The sequence below is a fragment of the Cygnus olor genome, chromosome 5 (assembly GCF_009769625.2).
Source record: "Cygnus olor isolate bCygOlo1 chromosome 5, bCygOlo1.pri.v2, whole genome shotgun sequence".
Lineage (NCBI taxonomy): Eukaryota > Metazoa > Chordata > Aves > Anseriformes > Anatidae > Cygnus > Cygnus olor.
This window is the reverse complement of record NC_049173.1, coordinates 6598931-6611982: the sequence shown is the minus strand read 5'-3', so window position 1 is coordinate 6611982 and position 13052 is coordinate 6598931. Positions and strand designations below refer to the sequence as shown.

General features: G+C 44.5%; 1 protein-coding gene across 3 annotated transcripts in view; it reads right to left on the bottom strand.

Moving 5' to 3' along the window:
• PRKCH (protein kinase C eta) overlaps positions 1–13052 on the bottom strand; it is a 116560-nt gene that overhangs the window by 53372 nt on the left and 50136 nt on the right. For all 3 annotated transcript variants that reach the window (XR_005820784.1, XM_040560568.1, XM_040560569.1), the window contains exons 5-9: positions 12163–12251; positions 10351–10480; positions 9306–9433; positions 7015–7158; positions 6095–6268 (exon numbers count right to left, since the gene is read on the bottom strand). Coding sequence is in view for 2 of the 3 variants with exons in the window: in XM_040560568.1 (XP_040416502.1) it covers positions 6095–6268; positions 7015–7158; positions 9306–9433; positions 10351–10480; positions 12163–12251 (665 nt within the window). In the remaining variant the exon portion in view is untranslated. The remainder of the gene's footprint in view (positions 1–6094; positions 6269–7014; positions 7159–9305; positions 9434–10350; positions 10481–12162; positions 12252–13052) is intronic.

The window sequence follows — 13052 nt, the reverse complement described above, 5'->3', positions numbered from 1 at the left end:
ACACAGCCACCCTGCCCCGTACGTTCCTGCAGCGACGAGCCCACCAGAGGTGTGATGGTGTGCGTCAGAGATAAGCCGAGCCTTCCAAACTCGGAGAGCCTCCCACATCTGTTTTACCTACAAGTTAAACCGCTGTGCCAGCAAAGATGTCATGGGTTTTTGGCGTACCCGGTGACTACACAACCACAAGAAAGCACGGTTTTGACCGGTGTGCCTTTATTCCGTGTTATGTAGGAGCAATAAATACCAACACTGACTGTCCAGCCGGTGGTCACAAAACACAGTGCGTGGGTACCCGAGGCACACAGCGGTGCTTGAGGTGCCCAGCAGGAGCACAGGGGTGGAGAGATGAAATTCCCCTGTATCCATCTGTGTTGGACAGTCCACCCCCAGAAAAACCTAGCTCGCCTCCCCAGGGACCCACGTAAAGCACAGCACAAGCTCCACCAACCCTGACTTCAAAAGGACCCTGCAGCAAGCCCCCAGCAGGGTGCCTGCCTCCCTTTCTTGCCAGTGTTTATGACCAAAAAGCATTTCAGACCTCTTGGAAAATGCCAGGCCTATAAACATGACATTCCTGTCACCATCTTCGTTCGATTTGGGCTGCCAGCAATGAAACTGAAGCACACGCTGGTCTTCCAGCACGGCAGCCTGGGGCTAGCACCAGTCTCGATGCTTAAGAAAAGGGGAAAAAGGCCCAGCAAGCTTGCAGGGAAGCACCACAGAGACGCACTTGGCTGTCAGGTGTACGCACACAGCAAGTCGTACCTCCCCGACACGCCACAGGGGGAAGGCTGGGGGTTAGAGCCTGGGAGATGATCAAAGCTCTCCTCTCTGCTCCCAACGGGCTCCCTCTCAGCGCCCTTCAAACAGCACATCAAAGAGGCCTCACCATTTCCCTGTCTCCCACTAGCACGCTCCGAGGCCTCTGTCAGGATGCTTTTTCACCCCACCAGACCCAGGAAGGCTGCTGCTCACTTTCTGGAGTCCCTTACCTCCACCACGCTGAGCTCTGCCCCGGGGCTGCCCTGTGCTCTGCTCACTTTGTGACAGCGTGGAGCAGCTGATGGAGAACCAGGCTGGTCCTGGAGACCCCTGCAGGATCAGGACCAAGGGATTCCCCTGGACATGCGAGCACAGCCAGTCCTCTCCTGTGGCCCAGCGGACGGGGAAGCAGTCAGCCAGCCGCCCTTGCTCAGTCCCACCACTTTTGCTAGTGACTGGTAGGCTCTCACACGAAAATTATGCCCCTATCAAAGGTTCCAGGTTATCTTGAACACTTACAGAAGGTGAAATGCAGGCTCATCTCCCTAAACACCTGTAGCACAATGCCCATGCTGACCCTGGAAGAACTGTTTCAGCGCTCCGGGAGCCAGAGGTGATGAAGAGAAACCTTCCCCTTCTGTCTCAAGCATGACATCAGCCCACAGCTTGTAAAGGGGGCAGAAAGCTGCATGCCCTCATAAAATAAAATGGTACCAGTTCAATGATTAGCTGCCCTGGAATCCCTCCTGGCTTCAACAGCACCCTGCTAGCTATTAGCTCTGAAGGACGCTTGTTACAGAAAGTCACGTCCCTCCGCCAAGTTCTCGTGTCTCACTATTTTCGAAACAGCACACGCGGGCTCTGTGCCTCAGCAACTGTCAGCAGAGCCACACAGAAAGCAAATCCATATAACGATCCGACTAACAGGGACAGTGCTGGAAACAGCATCGCCTGGGGGATGGTCCCCTGAAAGCACCCTGTGGTCATGAGAAAAGGGATAAGGGCAATAAACATAAAAGGCAGAAACCTCTATCCACTGCTATTTGACCCTGTTTGCATGGGAAGCTGATCTCCCCCAGCCCTTTCATTCTCATGCAAAAGAGGTGAGACAAAAGGATTTAAAAGCAAGCCACCTGTGCAGGAAGGATGGTGCCTAAACCCCAAAGATGACAGGATCGACTTGTTGCAAACTCATCTTAATTAAAACATTCCAGGATCTGCATTCCCCAGGATTAAATTACTAACTTCACCATTTATACGGATAGCCTCTTTCACCTGTTCTAGGCCTGTATTGTTGAGGTGTTGGATGACACCAATGGCAGGTAAACGGAACGGAGCATTTTTGGGTGCTTGTGACCCCTAACGCAGAATCCAACCTTATCCACAGGTCAGCCCCAGCACCTGTCAGCAACTCACAGATTAGTGCAGCGGGAGCATAATCCTCTCTGACACTAAAGGATGGTTGTAAGGCCCTAGAAAAAGCAGAAGCAAACGGCTTAGGCAAGGTTGAAAGTACTCGAACCACGACATTCGATTAAAAAAATATAAAGTAACAGAGATTTATCTCAGTTTGTGGTGAGCAAGGGAGACCTCACACAGGTGCTGCTGGAACAGGCCAAACCCACTCCCTGTGAGGGACCAGCACAACTCCATCCCTTCAGAGGAAAGGAATCTGGAGGTGCAGGTCCAAAACTGCCTCCCTCGCTGCAGAGTGAGGGCCCTGCCCAGGGCCGAGCATGCACAGGGCCATGGCCAGCCTCTGCCAGCCTGCTGCACAGCCAGGGTTTCCTCTCTGGGCTCTGCAAACTGTGACCTACCGGGCAGAGACAACCCTTGCAGCTCCTACCACCTAGTGGCTGCAATATTTCTCTGCAAAAAGAGCAAGAAGGCTGGCTGGAGGTCGGGCAGCCTCAGCCCACCATGGGCTATTAGAGCAGCAAGGGCTAGCGTGCATCACTTACGCTGCAGCTGGGTCTTCAGAGGACCACAGTAAAGAGAGATGAGGCACAGAGGCAGCACCAAAGAACAAGAAACCTTTCTGAAAACAATAAACAACTGATGTGAGCACAGAAAAAAAAAATCAGCTAACTCTAAACAGGCAAGCAAAAGTAGCAACAATATAGATTAACTCAGACAATGCACTGCTGTTTCTGGCACTTGTGCCTGCTCAGCTAAAGCTAGCTTACCCGCGCTACACAGCATCGCGCTGTGCAGCACAGACGTGCCCTGGGCTGTGTAAGTCAGCCCTAGGCTCTAAGTCAGAAGAGTTTGCTGGTTTGGTTAGAATATTATACAAGAGTCTGAATTCAAATAGCTCCAGCTCCATCCAAACCTTCAGGACCTGTCCTGATAGCACGCAGCATTTCAGACTCTTCTGAGCTCCTTCTTCCCAGCTCATGTAACTTCCTCTTGAACTGGAGGGCCCGTAACTGAACACGTGTATTCTAGCTGCGGCCTCTCCAGCGCCAAGCAGAGGGGATAACAACTTCTCTGACCTCCTAAATCAGCCTGGGATATATTTTAACTTATTCATAATGAGTCTGCTGGTTCATACTGAACTTGGCACCTACCATGAGCCCCAGGTACCTTCCAGAAGCGATGCTACCCAGTCACTTAGTTCCAGCCTGTATCGATGCATCCACAGCATCAGACTCTTATTTTCTTTTGAAAAACAGTAAGAAGCCTCAAAATGGCTATTTCTCTAAAAACTCCTAAAGACAGGCCCACTAAGTCATTATTTACCCAGGATCTCCACTCATTGCAGACTGAAGCCATGCTTGTTTTTTTAAAAACACGAACCTTTAATACCACTTTTCCAGAGTTTGGGCTGTAAGTGTACGTGTGATGTAATTTCCACGTAATTGCAAGTGAAACCAGATATTGTTCTGAGTAAACCTCCCCCCAGCTTGAACCAAACGAAGGTGCTTTGGTATCTTTAAACATGGTTTCAGGCTGACATTTTAAGTAAGTGATTCCTCTTAGTTTATATATATGTATGTGTGTGTCTATATATATATATATATATATATTCTTTTCTGTCAAGTTAGTGTTAATGAAGGGGATAACTCAATGCCATGTAAAGAACAAGCATAAACCTTAAATATTGTATCAGCACCATTTAAGCCCTCCTGTGCAACGTATTTGCTGCAATCATTTCTCCATTATGGCAAAGGGTTTTAATTATGCTTTTATAAGCAATTTAAATCTGGTTATTCTGGATTGAGGTGGGTGTCACTGAGTGCAGAAGGTGGACAAAAAGACATGGTAAACCACATAAGTCTGAAATTCTTTTTTTTTTTTTTTTTTTGTAAATGCGTCTCTTTTTGTTTTTGTTTATTACTGGAGGGAAGTTATCAATCCAGATAATGAAATAATGGAGGATTCAAGTAAAAAAGGAACCTGAGAAAGACTGGAACTAGCAGGGGTCTGCTATGGCAAGCACCACTCCCTTGGCATCCTTTCAGAGACTGACCAGGTTCGGGGCAGTGAGGGCTGAGGGGTTCTTCCCTCCGCTCCTCTGATTAAAAGTTGGTCCAGAAATTCCTGTTCCAGGCTGTTCTACTGTTTAGCAACCTCCTTTTCATTTCCAGTCTAACTGTATCCATGGCCAGTCTAGACTCATTTAATCTTAGCCAGCATCTTGACAGCTTTGTTTCCCTTCTCTGTGACATCTGCAGACATCAATCAGATCCTCTTTTTGCTTTCCATTTGCTAGTCTAAACAGGCTGAGTTCTTCCCTTTCTTCCCTTTGCAAAAGACTCCTCAATTACCTCACAGCCCAGCAGACCTCCTCTGCACTCACAGCAGATTGCATTCATTTTTTTAACGTGACAGACGCTAATAGCACGGTGACCTTAACTCTTCCCCAAGTTCACTGAAAATCCCCTACACAGACCAGGACTGCATTTGCTATTTTCACATCTAAGTTGCAATCCTGTAAAGAAAGCCATAGCAAAGAGCATAGCAACGAGCTGCAGAAAAGGCTGCTGTCCTAGATCTGACCTCAAACAGCACTCATCAGTACTGGGCGTTTCTGATATCTTACATGAGAACTTCAGTAAGACCACTAAAATCGGGCCCCGCTTCTTCATATTATGGAACAAAAAAGAGTTTCCTTGGTTACTGGTGACAACAGCGAGCTTTGTTTCTGCTATATAGCGTGGCTGCTCTGTGAAACCATGTAAACTGTATATATATTTAAAAAAAAAAGAAGAAACACACCACCTCATTTCTATTATATGAGTTTACCCCAAGGGCTCCACCCTAAACGAGCTCAATTCTCGAATCCCATAACTGGCTGTTGCATCACCCCAATGAGAAGAGAAACAGGTAGGTGGCAGGACACATTTGAATGCCTTTTTTTTTTTTTTTTTTTTTTTTTGGCCTTTCTCCCCACCTCCCCCTTCTTTTTTCTTTTGAGAAATTTTGGGTTTATGAAAGATTGAAGCCACAAATAATAGGTGAAATTTCTCCTGTCTCTTCTAAGAGGGAAAAGAAACTCTATCAGCATTTAGCAATGGACAAAAAGCAACTGGAAAGGAGCCCAGCCAGTCTGGAAGAGCTACACTGCAAAAATGCTTTGGTCCTAATAACAGCTTAGCTCAGGGACTCCCAAACTTACCTTGCCAGGATACTGCTGTGGCCACTGCCTCCATCCCAGCCACTCCTGCCACCACCCACGTCAGCAACAAGCTCCCACCCATATGCACACGCAGGAGGAGGCTCTCAGCTGAACAGGCAGCACGTGCAGTCTTCCACTGAGGTATACAAATCACAGGTGACAGCAGTGCTGTCACTTGTCTTATCTACACGAGAAGGAATACCAGCCGTGTATACGGGCCTGAGCCAGTGTCTACCCATGCCAGTAAAATCCCTACCAGTAACCCCAGAAGGATATTTCATTCAGTTCTGAGCAGACAGGACAAATGCAGTACTATTACAGTTCAGGAAGCACGGCAGTAGGGTCTGAGATCCCACAGCAACTGGAGGACACTTCGGGCCTGTAGGCATTTACACACATGCATTTGGAAACGCTCAGTGGCATAAATATGTTTCTACGAAAAATATCTAAGATATATAAAACAAGGCTTCCCCGATACTTCCATCTTGTCAGGGAGCTTACAAGCCAGCATTTCGTTTGACAAATGCCTCGGTATCAGATGTTAAAGGCCCACAGTGCTCTGTTCACCCTTGAGCAGAGAGCTTTCTCCTGAGTTTAAGGTGGATGTTTGGAACAAGCAGGGGAACAAACACACAGGAGAGTGCCTCTATCCTGAACATGCCAGCCAGTATCAGGAGGAAGGCTGTCCACTACCTGGGTTATACTTACAGGAGTCTGGAAGCAACAGTAGAGCTTGGTGAGGAATGGGTGGTTCCTTGCTAAGGAAAGGATGCGTTTCTCAGTCATGGTGCATTCTACATCGTCATCTTGGAGAATGACGTCCTTCTTCAGCACCTTCACTGCATACAGCTGCCCACTCTCTTTCATCTTGGCAAGCATCACCTAAACCAAAGGGAAGGGTGAATTGCAAGGGCTGAGCCCTCAGCCTTTATGAGCAATGCTGAGATTCTCGCAGCTTCTCACACTAGAAAGGTCAGTTATCTCATGAGCAGGCTTGTGGAAGCAAGTGAATCAGACTGGTAGTATGGGCATCAGCGTACAGTCAACGGCACGTGCTAGTGCCTGCAGCAGGCTTCTGCCCACACACCCCAAAGCCTGCTGTGGGGCTAGGTGCCCAAAGATCATCCACCGTCAGCCAAAATCCTGTGCCAGGACAGACCCTCTGAGCATCACCATCTGTCCCATTTCCCTCCTCAGTTATCAATTTCCTGTGCGCCATTTTACGCTGGCTTTGTGGCAAAGCAGAGAAATGAAACCCCAGTCTTGTTACATTTGAAACCTCTGCTCTGTTTCCTTGAAAGGAAAAGTTTTCACATGCTCCAAGAAATGCTGCCCAAACAAGTGCTAATGCACACACGTGCAGTTTCTGGTATGAGCCCTGGCATGCAGCTGTTCTTCTGGTTGCTAACTTTCTTCTTTTTTGTGATATCCCACTCTTCACTTTGCTGTCAGTTTTCTTTCTCTTCCCTTTTCTCCCTTCTCTTTCAAACCAGCCTCATCGCACAGGGCACCAAAAGCAGAGTCCACTGGACAATCTGCATGTCTCATGATGAAATAACTCCACATACCTTGGAGCTTCTCAAATACGGAACACAGTATTTCCCCAAAGAGCTACAAATAACACTCACCTTTCCAAAACTGCCTTTTCCCAGTACACGGAGGAAGGTTAAGTCTTTGATCCCGAGTTTGCTCGCTGAATTTTCACTAACATTGTTGCCATCCTTCAAGCTGCCTTTTCCCTGATGTCTCAAAGTAGATCTTGAAGCCAGTTTCTGTGGAGAAAAGTAAATACATATCATTCTGCACAGAAATCGTACTTTGCCTCAGAGGTGATCACAGGTAGGCAGCCTACCCAACGTGGGCTTTTAGAAGCTGTTCAGATGCACTGCGTGGCCACTGGAACAGAAAGTGCATGGGTACTGCCACCCCACACAGCTGCTATCTGTACCAGCCAACCTTGTCACTGTGCAGAGGTGTGCTGAGATGTCAGAGCTGGTTCCTGACCCGGGCATTTTAAGTTGTAAATCCCAAGGCAAGCCTGCCTCTCTCTGCCCTCACTCCCAGAAAAAATAAGACAAGTGTGTAAATAAACGTCTTCCTTCTAACATCAGAGTGAAGAGCATCATTTCTGCAGTATGAGAGGTGCTGGTGAAATCCGGAATCCAAACAGATTTTCTCTGATTCTCTTATGTTTCTACCTGATGTGAGGACTCTTAAGAAAAGCCCATAGTGGGACTCAAACCTCAAAATAGTTTTCTTTCCCACAGCCATGCTCCTGGCTTCCTCTACTGCCACAAATTCAAACGAATGCTTTTCTTGCCCACACGAGCAATGTATGTCTGCATTTTCAGGAATTGTATCAGTATTAGCAAGCATTTCTAGAGCTTCTGGTTTTGCAGTATGTGAAGACCAAGTCAATCTCCAGTGCCCTCTGTTCACTGCTTTTCACGTACGAGTGGGCACACAAACTAGAAGTACTTTTGTTTAATTTATTGGTGCGAACAAAGTCACAGGGACTTCTTGAGCTCCACCTTGTGACTGCTCTGATGTAAAGCAAAATTCTTCCCTGCACAGGAAGCCTTCCCTTGCTGCCACAGAAATGGTAACCTCAGCCATGCAGAAAGAACCAAAACCATTCAGGGTAACACCCAAGAAAACTCCCAGATTTAAGCTTCTGAACAGTAACTGGAGCCTTTAGCTCACAAGTAAGAAGAGGAGATCGCTAAACACCAAGCACCATGATTTTTTTTCCTGGTCTCATTTTCTTTTGACATATATATTATGCAAACCATGAATGTGAACAAGTGATGATTTTTACAAAACTAAGTTGGGGGTGTGTGGCTTGTGTTTCCATGTAACTCCAAGAATTACTGAACCCTGAACTGCTACAGCATGAAGCAGGAAAATAAGGAAGTCTCATTTTTTATGAGCCAACTGAAATCAAAAAGGACAGCACAGCTTAATGAGCATGCTAGGCTGAGAAAGCTTGATGTGGTTGATCAGCACGGCTGACTAACAAGATTAACTACAGCTGGCGATTATCTTTTGGTTTTGAATACATATATGTAGGTCAAATAAAAATGTCTAGCATTTTACTATGGGTTATTGGGGTTTCAAACTGACTTTTCAAAACTGCTGGCAAAAATAAAAAAACGCTTCATGAAAACCAGTTTATTATCAAATTACAGCTCTGACTTCTGGTATTGTGTATGGACATTATCACTCAAGCTCTTATACTGTGCTTTAAATTCTCCAAATACATTCAGGTACACAACAGCTGAATTTTAGGGTGCCTTAAATATTGACAGACAAAAATTGTAACACATATGTCCCAGCTCTAGCAGTAATCTCACTAGGACCCTGGCTTGGACCACAAAGACCAGAGATGATGCTATGTTGACAGTGACCTCAGATTTTAGCTGGGGAAAGAGCGGTAAATCATGAAACGGATTGCCCAAAATGACTCAAAACCGGTGACAAAGCTAGGAAGAGAACTTGGGCCTCTTGCTTAGCTCGTCTTTTGCTCTATCACCAGCCACATACAGAGGCAGTGCATTTGTATTTGTGGAAAGGCTGAAGAAAGGTATGGCATGAATTGCATTGACAATTATTAGTTTGGGGTCTGATACTCTCATTTAGGCCAAACAGATGCAAGCAGCAATGGAGTCACACCACTACAAAACATAAACAAAGTAACATTTATAGACTGATGCCTCCACCAGGTTAAATCTGGATAGAAAACATCCATTTTCCAGGTGAAATCTTTGCCACAAGTTTCACAGAGCAACAGCCTACACATGCGGCCCACTGGCCAATGCCACTTGTTATAACTGAAGTCTCTGATTTCTCCTGTATGCATACAAATTGGACTCAGATGTAAACATTTACAAATAGAGGAGGAAAAAAGAAAAAGACTCACCGAATTTGGGGAAATGCTCCCAGGTTGCAGGCCCATGCATGCCAAGGTTTTAGCGAGCTCTGCTGAGTTCACCCCACAGTTTGGTGCAACATTAGCTTGGCATCGGATGTGGACGTTCATTTTACAGACTGACAGGGGCGATGGCAGGGGTGAAAAGTAAAAGCAGAGGAACAATTAGAATAACTTGGAGGGATTTATTGCTGAGAAATAACTTAGCAAAGGACTGCTCAGCTTCAGGAAATATACTGACCAGACTCTACCCTGGATCTGAACAAAGAGTGTATTTTTGCCACTGATCTCAGCAGAAAGAAGATTAACACTCATATAAGCGAATAAAATCCTGAAAATCAGGTGAGCATACCTCAAACAATCCAAGTAGGGTGCTATATTACCTGTAGCTATTCATAAGCTCAAGTATGTTTGTGAGGTATATAAATAACATTGCAGCCATGCCTTCAATTAAAATTAGGATTTATAATGCCACAGAATTAGCTACAAACTTTCCCTGCATTTGCAGATATCTAATTTTAGAGATATGTTGATTAATGGGAAGTAAAATCTTTCTTGCTTTCACTCATGGACGCACATACGACCTCTTGTGGGAGATGAAGGCAAACGGAGATTGTTTGTTACCTATAGGACTTTACAGTCTAGATCACTGAAACAAAAACGTGGATATGTTTTGTCATCAAGTAACAGTATGACAGTTTAGTCAACCTGTGGCAATGACCTTCTTTTCTTTGGATGCCTTTTGCTGCCTTATCTAATTAGGACAGCTAAGGTAAAGAGAAAAAATGATGCAGGAAGCAGCAACACCCAAGAATATTTTCAACAGTGCAAGCTAAACAGAGCTGTGCTGAGTAAAAATTTGAGTCCTTCTGGAAACCTGATATTAAAAAGTAGATGTGCATTTTTGTAACTCTTGCAAAGATGAATATTTATTGCTTGTCCTTCTCTTGGTTGCACAAATCAAGCTCACACAGTGCATTGAGAGTCTAAAAATATATATCATGTTGTGAAAAGACTACAGTAAGAAGCTGCTCACTTTTACACTGTAGGCCCTGTCGCATAATTCCCCAGAGCAAGGAACCGCAGTGGTCACAGAAAGTTGGGACTTTGTAGTTGTGGACACTGAACTTATGAGGAATGTTGATTCCAAACCTCTGTTCAGTCACCTGAGGGACCAAAAGAAAAGCAGAGATATAAACATTCAAATATACACATAAACCAAAGTTCATTTACATATTGACATTTAACTGCAGAACCGTGAAAATAATTACTCAGAAAACATCCCAATCCATCACTTCACTGAGATTTATTGTAAGAACCCTGATTGAAATCTCGTTTGCAGAGAATCTACTCTGGTTTACTTGCCAGGCAGGCTGGAATATCTGACAAAGCAGATTTTAAAGAAGGCTGCCCAGGCAATTTTAAATTCTTAAAACAAACTTAGAATTAGAAAGCATGGATTACCTCATCACAAACCTATTATACTAAGGTGCCAAATATAAATTGCTAGCTACAGCAATTTGTAACTAAATAGTTCTCAAATGACTAACTTGCATACTATGTGCGAACATGTAACTTTATGTCAAACGGCTGACTTCATTAAATTCAATATTGAATAGTTTTCCCAGCTCCTCCTAAAGTTCTCATTTCTTTTCTCACCCTCCTCTTTCATTTCAGGCCCACATTTAGCTTCGTAGCTTGCTGTCATCCCCTTTTTGACTTTGTTCTTTTCCAACTGTGAATCTTTCAGATCTCAAAGACACCATAGAAAAGGTTACATCAGCTGAAGGAACCCATTCCCATTTAACCTCTTCATTACTTTCTAATTTGTGTCTCAACAAGCAGCTGCTGGAAGAGTGACTAGGGGAAGCCATCACTTAGGAGAAGCCAGAGGGGCTACTGAAACGATGAGTTTAAAGCGAGTGGTGCCTCCTCACCTCTGTCTTCTTTTAAAGCAGTTTAAATATGTTATATACCATTCACGATGCTAAAAGGGGGGATGAGGTACAGGGATGACGACTCAGTATTAGACTTGCACTTTAGCCTTAAACATTTTAATTTATTTTTATCTGGTTTGGCAAGGGGTCATTTTAAGAAGTCTAGCTCAGCAGATCTGAGTCAAGAAATAATGAGGAAAGGCAATTGCTTGCATGCACTAGAAAGGTTTCTGCATGGGATACAATAGATCTACCTTCCAATTAAGAACATTTCAATTGGATTTCCTCAAAGAGTTATTAAACAATTTCCAGTTATAGAAATGAGATGCAACGCACAGTGCTGTTTTAGGTGGGGATGTTATTCCTGTCAAATACAGCCAAAACTAGCACAGAAGAAAGCCTTCAGAAACACAAGTTATGCAAGGGTTTCTTTATTACAACATATATAATTTCATAGAGTAAAGGTGTGGTGCAGTGACTAAATGGGCACTTAAAATTACCAAAAAAGAAAAATAAAAAAGGCAAAACAAAGAGCAGTGGTTGGATTTTAATGCCAGAGGAATCCACATTAAGAGTTGGGCACCAAATTTTGATGATGACGTGGTTAATCATGAAGGAAAATTACCAAGGAAAACAGTTTGGTTTGCTATTTCTTGATCTTTTCAGATGAAGACCCTTCCTAAACTATGTGGTGGTCCAACCAGTTAGTGGAATTAACAGAAGAACAGCTAGATGATATTACACAGCCTATGTAATATCATAATGATAGGGATGAATGTCCCTATCATTCTTCCTCATTTTTAAATCCATGAATGAAGGTAGCACAGAATAGGTTCTATGATAGGGAAATGCCCGGACAATCCTGAAGATTCACAAATTACGATGACCCAAAACAACAAACATGACTTTACCTTGAGATCGTTCTTGTTAGTATTGTTTTGGCACGTGCAAGCTGTAACAATTAGATGATGGCAGCGCTTGTGTACAACACAGGTGCATACTAGGAAATAAAAGAGGCATGCTGAAAAGAGCTTTTGAAAGACTCAGAACACATCACCCCATCAGCTGGTTTCTTTACGGCTCACTTATATTATCAGGACACAGTAAAAATGCGAAAAATAATCAGGGTGGCTCAGAATTTCCAAAATCTCCTAACAGATCTGGAGATTCATCTACAACCCACTGCAAAAGAAATTTTGCACTGGATCATTCATACTGACTAGAAAACAGCTGCCATAAAATACGGGAGATGCAAAGAGAAACACGAGTGTAAAATGAGCTCCCTAAAAATGCTGTTGTACTTTTCCTGGGATATTTCACACACATACACAAACAACATTAGAGAACACAGGTCCGAGGTACCAAAAGCCATCCCTACATCTCAGTGGCAAAGTGTCTCTCCTGTTGGATACCCAACTGAGTGCTGTCCAGGTTAGTTTGTTAGGGTCAGTGCAATGCCTGCATCTGGGAAGCTGGGTAACTGCAGCAGAACGGTGCTGTGTCTAGGCTAATCAGCTAGTCCTAATCAAGAGGACTAATTAGCCCTAAAGCACAGCAGGGCTCTCTGCAGCTCTGAAGCTGGCTTGGCTGGAATGAACTTGGATTCCTCCACTCCATAACCCTGCGTGCACTGGAGCCAACACTAATGGCCACAGCTACTGACTGGGCAAGGAGATTTTTGTAATGGAAAAAGTAAGTTGCAGATGTGTTGCAGGGTCCCGCACTATTCCATCTGTAGCTGACTTAAGCTTACATTCACAAGGGTCTACCAGTAACATTCAATTTCACCCAGAGATTTTAT